Source organism: Mobula birostris, chromosome 1 (genome assembly GCF_030028105.1).
Source record: "Mobula birostris isolate sMobBir1 chromosome 1, sMobBir1.hap1, whole genome shotgun sequence".
NCBI lineage: Eukaryota > Metazoa > Chordata > Chondrichthyes > Myliobatiformes > Myliobatidae > Mobula > Mobula birostris.
In genome coordinates, this window is record NC_092370.1 from 33,249,729 (window position 1) to 33,266,065 (window position 16,337).

The 16,337-nt window shown below is 39.0% G+C and overlaps 1 protein-coding gene and 1 long non-coding RNA gene across 4 annotated transcripts in view; one reads left to right on the plus strand and one right to left on the minus strand.

The window, feature by feature from the left end:
- The window catches only part of LOC140195462 (uncharacterized), a 58,403-nt gene that overhangs the window by 30,628 nt on the left and 11,438 nt on the right, over positions 1-16,337 (plus strand). For both annotated transcript variants that reach the window (XR_011885472.1, XR_011885473.1), the window contains one exon: positions 9,469-9,520. This is a non-coding gene — a long non-coding RNA (uncharacterized lncRNA). The remainder of the gene's footprint in view (positions 1-9,468; positions 9,521-16,337) is intronic.
- LOC140195453 (ATP-binding cassette sub-family C member 9-like) overlaps positions 14,088-16,337 on the minus strand; it is a 172,138-nt gene continuing 169,888 nt past the window's right edge. For both annotated transcript variants that reach the window (XM_072253779.1, XM_072253770.1), the window contains exons 30-31: positions 15,952-16,128; positions 14,088-14,733 (exon numbers count right to left, since the gene is read on the minus strand). In XM_072253779.1, the coding sequence (XP_072109880.1) occupies positions 14,533-14,733; positions 15,952-16,128 (378 nt within the window). In that variant the 3' untranslated portion in view covers positions 14,088-14,532. The remainder of the gene's footprint in view (positions 14,734-15,951; positions 16,129-16,337) is intronic.

The window sequence follows — 16,337 nt, forward strand, 5'->3', positions numbered from 1 at the left end:
AGGTAATAGGACATTCAGATAATCAGAAGCCGAACTAAAAGAGTCAACTGTCTTATGAAAGGGAGAATCATATTTGACAAATGACTAAAGTTTTTTGTAAATATAACAAACTGTGTGAATAAAGGTACACATAGAAACATAGAAGAACTACAGCACAATATAGGCCCTTCGGCCCGCAATGCTGTGCGGAACATGAACTTACTTTAGAAATTACCTAGAGTTACTCATAGCCCTCTATTTTTCTGAGCTCCATGTACCTATCCAGGAGTCTCTTAAAAGACCCTATCATACCCGCCTCCACCACCATCACCGACAGCCCATTCCATGTACTCACCATTCTCTGCGTAAAAAAAAAAGTACTCCTGACATCTCCTCTGTACCTACTTCCAAGAACCTTAAAACTCTGCACTCTCATGATAGCCTGGGGAAAAACCTCTGACTATCCACACCATCAATGCCTCTCATCATCTTATACACCTCTGTCAGGTGACCCCTCATCCTCCGTTGCTCCAAGGAGAAAAGGCCAAGTTCACTCAACCTATAAGGCGTGCTCCCCAATCCAGGCAACATCCTTGTAAATCCCCTCTGCACACTTTCTATAGTTTCCACATCCTTCCTGCAGTGAGGTGACCAGAACTGAGCACAGTACGCCCAACTGGGGTCTGACCTGGGTTGTATATAGTTGTAACATTACCTCTCTGCTCCTAAACTCAATCCAACGATCAATGAAGGCCAATACACCGTACGCCTTCTTAACCACAGAGTCAACCTGCGCAACTGCCCTGAGCTGCACCTCAGAACCTAGAGGAATGATGGACCACTGTTGGACTGGCCTCTACCGTTTGACCTGTTTGACCAAAGAGCTAAAGCACAAGGCCCTGACTCTAGCTTACATAGCTCTCTGGGTCATTGACCTCCAAACCCTGCAACAAGGTTGTGGTTCTGTTGGAGGAGCTGTAGCGTAAAGTACCACATAAAAGGTTACTACACAACATAAGGATGACTGGATAAACGGAATATTTTCAAATTGTCAGTAAGAAAGTAGGAAGACGCTACAGAGATCAATGCTGCATTCTGAGGCCACAATTGCTTGTTGAGGACAGGGCTTGTAGACCTTGTCTGCCTGAACCTTAGCAAGGCCATTGACACGATAGCCTGGTCTAGGAAATTAGATTACAAGGGATCCAAGGTAAACTAGCCAATTGCATATAAAATTGGTTTGGTGGAAGGAATCATAGGGTGAAGGTGGAACAACATACATCAAAGTTGCTGGTGAACGCAGCAGGCCAGGCAGCATCTCTAGGAAGAGGTACAGTCGACGTTTCAGGCCGAGACCCTTCGTCAGGACTAACTGAAAGAAGAGCTAGTAAGCTAGTAAGGTGAAGGTGGAGAGTGGTTTTTCAGATTGGAGGCCTGTAGCCCGTGGTGTGCCGTAGGGATTCTCATTTGAATTATTAATATACATGAGAAAGAAAGGTGACAAGCTATTGGTGATATTTACTGTATACCTTGGAACTTGAAGTTCTCAACTGTCTCCATCTCAGCACAGGGACTTAGACTTCTCCCCACTCCCTGAAGTCAATGAACAGCTGTTCTGTTTTACTGCCATTGAAGCAAAGGTTATTGTTTGATATCATGTCACTAGGCTCTCTGTCTCCTTCCTATACTCTGTCTCATCATTGTTTGGGATCTGGCCTACTACTTTGGGATTATCAACTGCCACATCCATTTTTTTAAAACCTGAAACTCACATGTAAGTCTTGAAATAGTGAGCTGTAGAGCTCATTACTCTTCAGTGTTGGTATCTAACTTTAAAACTGAATAGCTTTTGCAACATATTCCTTGCAGTACTCAGCTAGCTAGTATTAGGGTATGGAAGCAAGTTTACTTCTCTGTTCAGAAGTTTTGAATTTGAGATTTTTATAGCATTTTTATAGTAACTTTAAGTAGCCAGATAATTAGGGTTTATGAATTTTGAATTCACATCTTCCCACTGATAGGAGTTGACTTATACTAAAACATAACAATTTGAAAGTAGAATCCATAACATGTTTTAAAAATGAGAGGATAAATATTTAAGAAGTAAAATAATATAGGGGAAGGAAAAAGGCAAAGAAATGTAACTTGATCAATCCCACTCACTTGTCCTTTTCACATAACCCTGAATTTGTTTCTTTTCAAGTAGACAGAATTGTTTGACATTTATTTGTAAGCTTTAACGGGACTGGAAAAGTATTTGGCCACGTTTGTAGTCTGTTATCTTTAGGCATTAAATTCTTTTGAACTACTGCCAAATTTTATGCATTTCCATTCGCTCCACTGCTAGTGCAAAGCTTAAAACATTTTGAAAGCTAATGCTAATTATTCAAGTGAAGAGACCGTAATAAATTGAGATCACAATGTCCTAAGGCTAAAGAAATTCCTCCTCATAAATGGATGTTCCTCTATTCTGAGGCTGTGCTTCTGGTCCTCGACTGAGCCACTATAGGAAACATGTTCTTCACATCCACCCTATGTAGGCTTTTCAATATTCGATAGGTTTCAATGAGATCCCCCCCTCATTCTTCTAAACTCCAGTGAGTATAGGCCCAATGCCATCAAACTCTTCTCATATGCCTGCCCTTTAATTCCTGGAATCATTCTAGTGGACCTCTTCTGGACCCTCTCCAACTCTGTCATCCAAATCTTTGACATATAACATGAAAAGCAGTGGTCCCAACACCGACTCCTGCAGAACACCAGTAGTCACTACAGCCAACCAGAAAAAGGCCCCTTTATTCCCACTCTTTGCTTCCTGCCTGTGTTTTGGGATAGTTCCTTAATACAGTACTTTCTGGAGCCAACCAGAGTGTAGGTTCTACTGAACCCAGTATTGTGCAATGAGATCGCATTCAGTAATGATCTTGTCATTAAGGGAACCCTAACCAGCAATGATTATAACATTTTTCAATGTTACATTCAGCTTGATGGAGAAAAGAATAGGGCAAAGTTTAGTATTTTGAACTTAAAAGACAATTATGGAAGCAGAACTAGGTAAAGTGATCTGGCAAATTGGGTTAAGGAATGGATATATACAAATGAAAAAGAAAACATTTTTTTGGAGGACTTGTCATTTGTGAGTTTGAGGAGATTTGGTTTGTCACCTAAAACACTCAAACTTCTACATATGTACCATGGAGAGCATTCTGACTGGCTGCCTCACCATCTGATATGGGCGAGCTACTACACAGGATCAAAGTAAACTGCAGAGAGCTGTAAAATTGGTCAGCTCCATCATGGGTACTAGCCTCTGTAGTATCCAGGACATCTTCAACAAGCGGTGCCGCGAAAAGCAGCTTCCATCATTAAGTACTGCCACCACCCAGGATATGCCCCCTTGTCATTGTTACCATCAGGAAGGAGGTACAGAAGCCTGAAGGCACACACTCAGTAATTCAGGAACAGCTTCTTCCCCTCTGCCATCTAATTTCTAAAAGGACATTGAACCCGTGAACACGGCCTCACTGCTTTTTAAAAAAATTCTGTTTTTGCATTACTTACTTAATTTTTCTCTTTCAATATTTTTATTATTATTATATAAATTGCATAAATACAAATACAAAATTCATAAGGATACAAGTAAGTAATAAGAATTACATTACATTTAAATCACAGTAATATGATCAAAGTATCCCATATTCCAAATCAATCATGTCGAAAAAAAGATTGAATTATGAAGTGAAATGAAATAAAATAATTGTATTTTATTTTAAAAATATCTACCCCCACTACCAAAATGAACTGGTTGGTAAAAAAAAAGAGAAGAAAAAAAAAGATACCTTACCATAAAATATTATAATAATAATGGTTTAGATCCATACTTTAATAACAGTTCAAAGATTATGAAAATAACTCAGAAAGGGTCCCCATAACATTAGAAAATCATGTTTAGAATCAGAAATTGAACAACAAATCTTCTCTAGATCAAGGCATAACATAACATCAGATAGCCATTGAACATGAGTGGGCGGGGCAGCCTCCTTCCACTTGAGCAAGATCGCTCTCCTGGCCATAAGAGACAAAAAGGCCAATACCTGCAAATTAGATGGCTTCAGTTTTGTTGCACTATCCTCGACAATACCAAGCATGGCAGTCAAAGGATTGGGCTTAAAACTAACATTGAAAAGTACAGAAAAAAGTTTGAAATACATCTTTCCGAAATATTAACTTTTTAATATACATGTATATACCTACTGTAATTCAGTTTTCCGCCCATATTTATCAAGTATTGTATTGTACTTTTGCGGCAAAGTTAACAAATTTCACGATGTATGCCAGTGATATTGAATGATTCTGATTCTGAAATATAGAAAAAGGTATAAATATAAGATAATGAGAGTTTCTACAAATATTTAAAAAGTGCTGACAAAGTGAAAATAGATGAGTTTGTGGATTTAATAATAGAAAACAAGAGTTGGTAGGTGAATGAAATGGTATTGTGCATTTTTGTTCACTTTGGAGAATACAGGTATCATCCCAAAAGTAGCTATACAATTAAGAATTACAATGGAGGTAGAAACTCAGAAAAGTTACAATCATGAAGGAAGTGGTCCTGAGTAAACTGTGACCTGATACTTCTGATGCTGATGAACCTCATTATAGTGTCCTCGAAGAAGTGACTATATTGATGCATAGAGTGTAACTTCCCAAAATTCCCCAAATTTTGAGGAAGTTGCATTAGATTGGAAAATAACAAAAGTTTACAGAGAGCAGGAAACTGCAGTCTAGTTAGCTTGTCATTGGGGAAAATGTTACAAACAATTCTTAAAGACATTAATGGAATTCACTTCAAAAAATTCAAAGTAGTCAGGCAAAGTTGATGTGGTGTTATAATCATATTTAGCTAGTTTATGGAAGTTCTTTGAAGAATTAACACACTTTGCATAAAGGGGAACTGGTGGATTTATTATACATAGATTCCCAGAAAAACTTGTATCAGTTCTACTGTTGTGAAATCTGGCTCATGTTTTCCAAGCATCTGAAGTTGCACAGTTTTAAAGTTTGCTATCTGAGAAATATAAAAGGGAAGAAAACCTGCCCGTTGTGTATTCAGGTGACAGTGGACTCACTGACAGGGAAGCATGGAGTACATGTGTAAAGATCCTCTGCTGTGGAGTAGGTATTCCAAGAAGGACAAGGCTGATGCCGTATACGTGGAGAGCCACCCGAGCATGCAGACTATGGTGGTCATTGGAGCCAAAGGGCAGGGTCCACTGAGCACCATCCAGCAAGTGAACCTGTGGCTGCTGAGGGAAGAGTTAGTTGTTGGTTGTCTAAAGTTCGAAGTACAATTTATTATCAAAGTATGTACATAGTGTACAACCCCTCAGACAGCCATGATAAAAAGAAAAACCATGGAACCCGTTCAAAGAAGAACATCAACCCCCCCTCCCCCAATGTGCAAAAACCAAATTGTGCAAACAGCAACAAAAAAAGAGCGACCAGAAACCAGAAACACATCACTGGGTGAACTACGGAGTGCAATCTATCAATGTCTTGTTAATTACCAGGATCAAGCGACACTTCCTGACTGATTTTTGTTCCAGCTTTTTTCACTTATCAGGATGTATTAGTAAGTAAACATGCCTAATAAACCATATTTCTGTTTAAAAATTGAAATGTGTGGGCAAACTTTCACAGCAATCTTCTTTCTGCATCTCTTAAAAAAAACTCCCAAAATATAACATCTCCACTGTTTTCTATCACCACCAATTTTTTTAAACGAGCTAAATCCTGGCCATGTTTGAACCATATTTCCTTGAATGCAAGCATATCATTCATTCCTGCAGCAATTTCTGGCTTGGTCTCCAAAGCTTTGGAGTAATCCTATTTTTTTTCTGAAGTATGTCTCTGTCTGCATCTTTGATTTCTGCATTTTATGCGTATTTGCATTTATTCTCATAGAGTCATAGAGCCCTACCATACAGAAACAAGACTCTCAGCCCATTTAATCTGTGCTGACCTGTTTTCTAGTCCTATCTACCCTCACCCAGACCATAGTCCTCCATACCCTTCTCATCTGTGAACCTGTCCAAATATTTCTTATATGTTGCAGTTGAACTCGCATCCATCATTTCCACTGGCAATTTATTCCACACTCTGAGAGCCCTCACCCGCATCTCCTCTATTTCCCGGATGACCACCCTCACCCTATCTTTCCACCACCTTAACATGGGTGGAGTTCCTCTTCTCTTCATTGACCACCCCATGAACATCTGTATCCAACAAATTATTCTCCACAACATCTGCCATGTTCAGTGGGGTCCTACCACCAAATACATCTTTACCTATTCCACTCTCTGCTTTCCACAGAGTTCGCTCCTTTGGTGATTCACTTGTCCATTTGTCCCTTCCCATCGATCTTCCTCCTGGAGTTTATCTCCAAAAGCAGAAGTGCTACACCTGCCCATTCACCTTTACCTCCTCCCTCCCTCACTACCATTCAAGGATGGAAACAGTCCTTCCAGGTGTGACAGCACTTCATCTGTGGGTCTGTCAGGAAAGGATGTTCCCAGTGCGGCCTCCGCTACATCTGTCAGACCTAACGTAGATTGGGGGATTGCTCTGTTGAGCACCTTCGTGCTGTCTGCGAAGAACCAGGATTTCCCAGTGGCTAACCATTTTAATTCCAATCCCCATTCTCATTCTGACATGTTGATCCATGGCCTCCTCTACTGCCATGGTAAGGACACTAAAACAACAGGAATTCTGTAGATGCTGGAAATTCAAGCAACACACATCAAAGTTGCTGGTGAATGCAGCAGGCCAGGCAGCATCTCTAGGAAGAGGTACCTGAGTCCTGACGAAGGGTCTCGGCCTGAAACGTCGACTGTACCTGAAACTGTCAGGTTGGAGGAGCAACACCTCATGTTCTGTCTAAGTAGCTTCAAACCTGACAGCATGAACATTGATTTCTCTAACTTATGGTAATTCCTTCCCTCGCCCCGTCCTCCTTTTCCATTCCACATTCTGGTTCCCCTCTTATCCTTACTTGCCTGTTACCTCCACTCTTCCATCACTTTCTCCCATGATCCACTCTCTTCTCCTTTCAGATTCCTTTTTCTACAGCCTTTTGACTTTTCCACCTATCACCTCCCACCTTCTAACTTCATCCACCCCTCACCTAAGCAACTACCTTCCCCCTCACCTGGCTTCACTTCTCACCTAGTTTATACCCCTTCCCCTCCCCCCCACCTTCTTATTCTGGCTTATTCCACTTTCCTTTCCAGTCTTGACAAAGGAACTCAGCCCAAAACATTGACTTTTTATTCCTTTCCATAAATGCTGCCTACCCTGCTGAGTTCCTCCAGCATTTGGTGTGTTTCTCTGGATTTCCAATACCTGAAGAATATCTTGTATTTACCCCCTCAGGTTGCCCTGAAGTATTTCACCTTTCATCCAGTTCTAGTCACACTCAACCTCAGGGGAGAAAACTTGCATGTATTTATCCTATCCTATCTAGAGAGTGCAGAGGAGATTTACAAGAATGTTGCCCTGGATTGGGGAGCATACCTTTTGAGAATAGGTTGAGTGAACTAGGCCTTTTCTCCTTGGAGCGACGGAGGATGAGAGGTGACCTGATAGAGGTGTATAAGTTGATGAGAGGCATTGATCGCGTGGATAGCCAGAGGCTTTTCCCCAGGGCTGAAATGGCTAACATGAGGGGGAATAGTTTCAAAGTGCTTGGAAGTAGGTACAAGGGGGATGTCAGAGGTAAGTTTTTCACACAGAGAGTGGTGGGTGCGTGGAATGCACTGTCAGCGAAGGTGGTAGAGGCAGATACAATAGGCTCTTTTAGGAGACTCCTAGATAGGTACATGGAGCTTAGAAAAATAGTGGGCTATGCAGTAGGGAAATTCTAGGCAGCTTCTAGAGTCGGTTACATGGTCGGCACAACATCGTGGGCCGAAGGTCCTGTAACGTAATGTAGATTTTCTATGTTCTATGTTCTGTGTTTCTATATATACTGCCCCTCAGTCTCATACGCTCCAGGAACTTTATTCCTATTCAACCTTTCCCTATGACTCAAGTCTTCAAGTCTTAGCAACATACTTGCAAATTCACTCTGTACTCTCTCAGGCTTATTAGTATCCTTCCTGTAGATCAATACGGCACACAATACTTCAAATACAGCTTCACCAACATCTGAAACAACTTCAACTTAACATCCCACCTAACGCACTCAGTGCTCTGATTTATGAAGGCCAATGTGCCAAAAGCTCTCTTTACGACTCCATCTACCTGTGAAACCACTTTCAAGGAATTATGGATCTATATTCCCCAAATAGCCAATTAAACCAACCAACTCGAACCCTTACAGTTAATCCCTCCATGAGACTAATGTTATAGTCTTTATTTAGGTGTAATACATCAGCCATGCAAAGATGATTTTTCACTCTGACTTCTGTAGTGCTTCCACTATGCATTTACCAGCACCCTTTTTCTATTTCTGGGAAATTTATTACCCTAAAAAATCATTTTCTGAACTCTTTCGGCAAGTGTTTCAGGAGCAAAAAAAACGACTGTTTTTGTTGGCTGATCCATTTTCTCTTGCACATTTATCCATTTTTTCAGGATCTAGGCAGCACTGACAAGACCAGCATTAATTACCCAGCCCTGGCACCTGAAGCCTCAGTGCATTTTTGTGGAATAAATTGCTGATGTGTGACTACAACACATTATGTAGAGGGTACATGCTGCAGCTGCTGAGCACCCATGGTGCAAGAAATGGATGTTTGTAGTGGTGTATGTTGCATTAATCAAGTGATCACAGGATATTGATGATGGGGGTCTAGACAATGGTATTGCCTTTGTCAAAGGCATATATTTAGACTTCAGTTTTTTCTTGGAGCTGGCTATAGGCTGGTACAAAAGTTATTTATCACTCCACGTTTTTGCTTGGAGTAGTCTAGATCTTGTAATATGATAGTGTAGGTAGTTTTATTTGCTGAGGAGTTTTAAATGGAACTGAACATTGCTCGATCATCAGCAAACACCTTCCCCTTTGACTTTACAATGATAGGAGAGATATTACTGAAGCAAAGGAAGATCACTAGTCCAGGACGTTCTCCTGAGGAACTTCTGCAGCAATGTCACACAGCTGGGACAACGACCACAATCACAACAATCTTCCTTGGTGCGAGGTACATTTCTAACTATTGAAGTGTTTTCCACTTCATGCCTATTGATTTCAGTTTCAGGGCTTCTTGATGCATGGTTGGCCAAATGTTTCATTGAAGTCAGGGGCAGTCACTCTCTGCTCACTTCCTGAGACCAGACTCTGATGAGATCAGTTTTACTGTTTTTTTCACTATTTCAAACATCCACATGATGTGCAACATATGATAGTTACCTTTTCCCTTTGTATTGTCCAGTGATTTGAATTGTTCCAGGTGAAAGAATAATTTACAAATATTTTGTTCTCTTTAGTTTACTGAACTCAGTTCTCATAATGAGGTCTCTTCTTCACTGCTGTGATGGGGTAAGTTCTGTTTTAATCCACAAGCTTATAGCTGTTTATCATCATTGAATTTCCAGCTTCTCAATCTGATCTCTCTGTCCTGTGTCTTCAACAATATGTTAATGAAGTTCAGTGGAAATTTAAGGAACAGTATCTCATCACACAGGTGTATCAATACAAACCTATATCAACATTTGGCTTATTAATTTAGCATATGTTTTATCCATACCTTCTCTAGACCATTTTTCTCTACTCAACCCATTATCATTTCCTTTTGTGTTACACCAGCCTTGCATTTGTTTCCTAATCTCTTGTGCCTTCTACCTAATCTCAGACTTTCATTCATTTTAAGTACTAAAGTCCGGATATGCTTTCTGATCTTTTCCCACTATCTTCTGAGTAAAGTTGTAAACACTGTTTGTCTTCTTGCAATGGAATAAAGGTACTGGGGATAATCCTTTGCCTGCCTTATCTCTCTCAGTTGGCTTGCTTTCTTTCTTTGTGTGATATCAGTGCAGTTTTGTTTTGGGAAAGGCAGTATACAATATCAATCTGAACATTGTAAACTAATCCATGACATTGATTTAACAAACTGCAGCTGTTTAAAGTGCTGCTGCCTCCCAGCCAAATATAACAACCCCCACGCTGTACTGCACAAGGAATACAAATGTTTAAAATTATTAACTTGTACACTTGCAATAAATAAAACAATTACAGTGCTGTATCAATATGTGTGGACACAACCTCAATTGAGGCAACTTTATCAATAATAGAGATAAAAAGGCACATTAATTTCCAACAGAAAAAGAACTAGGTACAGGCATGCATGCATACATTCATTAACATAGAAATGTTCATATATGTGAATACACACTTAAACACTGTATATTGAAACACATGTACACACAAATACTGAGCTTCTTTCCAAAAGTAATGAACTGCAGACAATAGAAATCTGAAATAACATAGAAAACGGTGAAGATACTCAATAGATCAAGTAGCATCTGTGGCAACAGAATCAAATGTTTTAGCTCAGAACTGGAAAACTGAGTATTATGTCAGGTCTGAGAACTTGTTCTTAAAATATACTTTTCTCCAGTAGTTGATCAAAGATTATGCTGGTACATTGAAGGAGGTGGTGAATTTCACCACCATTCACAGTCACTGAGAGACGGCTCTGAAGATGTACGAGGGTGTCCATATTTTTCAGTCTCATACAGTATTTTTTTATTGTAGGAGGACAAAGTGATACAGCATGGAGAGGTGGGTAGAGGACCTATGGTTTGCCGATGTTGACGATAAAGTTAATCATTTCAAATCCTTCAGTCCATTGTGGATACAGATGGATAGATTCCTCATTACGATTTGACAGCAGCTTTAGTCAGTGGGAGGAAGAGATGGAGAAGTACTATGGCAATGACTTTCCCATTAGATACAGCAGGGGCACCCCCTGAGGTTACCATAGCTGGACTTGTCCCTTTCTGGAAAATGGTTAGAGTTGCATGTTCTTGGAAATCCCCTAGAATATTCTTTTTCCAGATGCCTGCAAACAGATTATAAATTTGTGACTGCTGTTGTTTGCTGATGAATTTCAGTAAAGGTATGCATCTTAGAATTTAGTAGCCCCTATTTGGTTTTTCTTTGTTTTCCAAGTGTCAGTTATAGTGAACTGCACTGTAGCCCATAATCTGTGAATACTCTGTCAACTCCATGTCTAGATAGTCCATGAAATGCTGTCTGAGAAGAGCTGCCTCCGTGAGGTCCATGATTGCTTTGACATTGATCTTCTTGCAGAATTGCTTGATGACATTGATGTTTCTAGGTTAGGTTAGTGGATTAGGCCAGTCCAGCTGTTATTGTGGTCAGTCCATTAGTGATTGATAGTTGTCATTGATATGGACAATATGTACCTCTTTACAGTCCCTTGGCTGATGATGTAATCCAGCAGGTGTGAGAGCTTGGATCGGTATTGTTATCATGATATTTTGTGTTTGGCCTCTGATGAAATAAAGTGTTCTTTATGAAAAGGCCATACCCCAAACATTTTGTAAGAAGAAGGACCCTGTAGGAGTTTGCCTTCCTTGCCAGTCATGTTTATTATAGGGGCGTGTCAGGTTGGTTCTTTATAGAATGCAGGTCAGAGTTGAGTCCTCTTTGATGTCATCTGAAGCTACCATGTTGGACATATGTAGTAATGATAGTAACATGTTGGTTTTGTGTTGTTGAGCCAGAGAATCATGAGGCATTCATCTTTTGAATTGCACTTCAAGAAGCTGTGCACATTTCCCTATTCTACATTTCTCTGTTTTTCCAAGAGTCCTGCTGGTGCTTTTGTATGTCCAAGCCTTAGTGTTCCTCCCAAAATATATCATATCACACTTCTCTGCCAAATTATCAATATTGTTCTATAGCCAAAGACTACTCTCCTCTCTATCAAAAACTCTACCAACTGTGGTGTCACCTCTGAACACACTGAAAATACCTCTTACATTCACATCCATGTCATTAATCTGCATTACAAAGAGCAAGAGTGCTAGCACTGATGTTTGGGATACTCCACTGGTTACAGGCTTCCATTTGGAAACACAATTTTCAACCATTACCCTGACTCTTATCACCAAACCAATTTTATATCCAATTATGCAAGTTGACCCAGAAGATCATGTACTCTTACTTTTTGGACCAATCTTTCAAGCAGGATTTTGTCAAAGGCCTGTTGAAGTCCATGTAGGCTAACCTCTTTGACACATTCAGTTACCTCACTAAAATATGGACAATCACTATCACAACAGACCTAAATACCTTTCTATTTCAGTCGCTAACAAGGTAGATGGTAGGACTACTCAAGGATAAAGGAGGGAACTTGGTTGGAGGTAGAGGAGCTGGGTGGGGTTCTAAATGAGTAATTTGCATCTGTATTTAGCAAAGGGAGGATGTGGAGGAGAGTGAGATCAGTGTGGAGATCGTAATAATGCTAGGAAGGCATTGTGTTGGGTCTCTTAAAGAACATTATAAGATGGATCTGTGCCTAAGAGAGGCAAATGATGAGATTGCTAGAGCCTTGCCCAATATCTTTTGTGTCCTCTCCAGCCACAGAGATGATCACAAAGGACTGAAAATGTCTATCTAATGCTGTTCCTTTGTTCAAGAAAGGAAGTGGGAATAACCCTGAAAACTATAGGCTGGTGGGGTTCTTGTCAGCTATTAGTTAGAAGATTTATGAGCATTTGGAAAAGCATGGTTTTGTGCAGGCCAGGTCATGTCCTCCCAACTTAATTGAGTTTTTTGAGGAGACGATAAATGAAAGCAATGAAGGTAGAACAGTGGATGTTGTTTACATGGATTTTCGGAAGTCCTTCTTGGTAGCTCATCTAGAAAATTAATATGCATAGGATCCAGAGGGATTTGGCCTTTTGGTTTGCCCATAGAAGATGGTGGGCAGCACTCAATGGGTCTGTTGGCTTGACATTTGTGACTAGTGTGTTCCACAGGGATCTGTACTGTTTGCATCTTTGCTGTTTGTGAAATTATAAAATATAGTTTGCTGATGACACATATTGGTATTGTAATGTAGAAGGTTGCCATAGGATATAGCAGTATGATGGTTAATTCAGATAAAAGCAAAGTAATAGGGGGAGTTTAATCTGGCTATGTGTGAGGTGTTGCACTTTGAGATATTAATGATTAAGGAAAAATACACTGTTAATGGCCGGATCCTTAACAGTATTGACGTAGAGTGATACTGTACTGGGGTCCAAGTTGATAGCGCCCTGACAGTGACAAGTCAATAGGGTCGTAAAGAAGGCATATGACTTGTCTACTTTATAAGTTGAGGTACTGAGTTCAAGGGTCAGGAAATTATGTTGCAGCTTTATTAAACTTTAATTAAGCCACATCTGAAGTATTGTATTCAATTCTGGTCACTCCATTATAGGAAGAGGCAGCTGTGGAGAGAGTTTGGGCAAGGTTTACCAAGTTGTTGCCTAGATTAGAGGGTATGAGGAGAAGTTGGACAAACTAAGATTAATTTCTCTTGAGTGGCAGAGGCTGACCTGATTGAAGTTTATAAAATTATGAAAGACATTGGTAGAGTAGATAGCTGGTATCTTTTTCCCTAGTCAAAATGCCTGATACTAGAGGGTATATATTCAAGGTGCGAGGGGGAAAGTTCAAAGGAGAATTGCAAGCCAAGTGTTTTTTTTTAAATGCAGAGTGGTGGGTGCTTATGCTGCTAGGGGTGATGGTAGAGGCAGATCTGACAGAAGTATTTAAGAGGTTCTTAGGCACACAAATATGCACAGAATGGAGCAATAGGGACCATGTTTAGGCAGAGTGATCAGGTGTCATTGGCCCATTATGTTATGCTGAACTAATTAAGCTAAAGGGTCTGTTCCTGTGTTGCCCTGTACTGTACCACATTCTATAAAAGTTTCCAATTATTAATATTCATGATTTTATATTAACTTTGACACAAAACATAGGCAGTTGATTTCTTTTTAGTAAAACCTGAATTTACTATAGTGCAGATTTCTATTTATCTAATTGGAATCTCATAACTTTATTTAAAATATGGAAAAACAGTACCAAATCCAAATATTACTAATTTACTTATCAACTGTAACATTTTTCCAGTAGAACTTCATCTACCTTGCAGCTACACTATATTCGATAGAGAAACACTAATCAAGTCTGAATGGAAGACATTCCTTGTATCAACAATATTTAGTAGACATCTTATTTTACACAACAGATTCTGGTGAATTATCAAGTGATACACAGTATACAAGTTGAATGGTTGGTAATTCTTACAGCACCAGGTTTAGGACTAGCTACCACAAACAAATGTATAAATACGTTTAATCACATATTAACACTCAAATTAGGCACCAAAATCAAATCTTCAAGTTACTTTGTTATAATACAATATTTAAAATCACTCTTTTTTTTCCTTTTTCATAGAGTATTCTTTTGGTAAGGAGTTCTCTTGCTGACATTTCCCACTTTACAGGATTTTTAAAAATGCATAAACAGTTTTAGCAATCTGTCTGATCATGATTTGGCGGTCCTTTAATCAGTCTAGAAAATATACTGTCGCATTGTTGCAGGATTTTTGGATCTCCATCTTCGACAATCCTCCCTTGGTCCATAACAAGAATTCTCTCACAATCCATAATAGTTTGTATTCTATGAGCGATAATAAGTGTTGTGCTATTTGTAAATGCAGTAGAAAGAACCTAGAAAAGAAACCAAATACACAGATGTACAATGAATGGTAGTTGTAATACCAAATGTTCTTAAGGTTAGCATTGAAGATATTGATTACTTTGATATTAAAAATGTAACAATTCAAAATATTAATGCTGAAAATGTATTCTAACCCCAAATGTCCATTTATAGGAAAATGATTAGCATCTACACACTGGGATGTATAATAGCATTGTATTGTAGAGCCAACAGGACTATAAATTTCTATGGCATTCTATATGCTTTTATAAAAATTGAAATGAAATTAAAGAATGCAGTCAATGAATCTGAATATTTTAAATAGTGGATGATACCCTGGGGCCACTACTGGAGTCTGAAATCTAAAAGCACAAAGAAGTACGATATCTGAAATGTTCTGTTACTGGAAACTGAAAGATGGCATGGGAACTCAGTGGTCATCGGTTGACTTTATATGCATTTTTATTTGAAAATGTAGATTATTGATAAATTGGGTCCCCTTAGAAGAAAACATTTCAATAATTTTACAGGGAACCTTTGAAGGTGCCATTTCAAATTTATGCCAGATTCAAAGGGAATTCTATAACGATTATTTGAGGAATAAGGAGGAAGAAGTAATCAGTTGAGGACAATTCAGGCATATCAAATAGTGTGAAAAGTTGCCATATTAGAACACATGAAAACGGAAAAAGAGTCAATTTTGAAATGTTATCATTCCTGACCTGCCCCAGCAGAAATATATCCATTTATCCTAATTTATCACCTTTCCATTTTGCCTTTCTCTGCCACATAAAAGTCCTATCTTTTATTTCTGTTAGTAGGTCATTAAATGACATGTTAATCATTTATCTTCAGATTTAACCATTGAACTTGCTGAAAATTTCCATCATTAAAAGTAATTCCATTCAAGTATTATTACCTGAAACCATATCCTTCCTTATATATTCTTCAGAAACTTTACTCTGTTTAAGTAGATGTTAAATAGATGCAAATGCAAAAATATATTTTGCTGATAGAGATCTATTGCACTGCTTTGACTTCTATAAGCTAATTCAGAACTCCTAACATAAAGGAAATAAATCACAGCAGAACACCATGTATGTAAGGCAAAATTTTGCAACAACACTAGTTCAAATATAAAAGCCAGTCGGCATTAGATCACTTGGACTTATGATAATTCATTGTAAGATGCAAATTGTATTCAGAGCATACAGAAAAAAAATCCTCACAGTTTGAAGAGCAGCATCAGTTTCCATGTCAACAGATGCAGTGGCCTCATCCATAATGATAATTTTTGATTTCCTGATCATTGCTCTAGCGATGCAAAAAAGCTGTCTCTGCCCCTGGCTGAAGTTTTCAGTCCCTTCTGCTACAATGGCATTTAGCCCTTCAGGAAGCTCACTGACCTATTGAAATAAAACGTATCATGTGAATTTAAAGTCAGCGATTCAATCAACTGCATATCAAAACAGTCTCTTTAAAATTACTATTGCTCTTAACAATTCATTGCTGATTGATCTTAAGATCTCTGTGAATGACAAGGTTCTACTTAGTCTAGATTGTTAAAAGGAATTAAATATGTTTCCTCTTGAATGTGTGGGTATCAAACTGCATT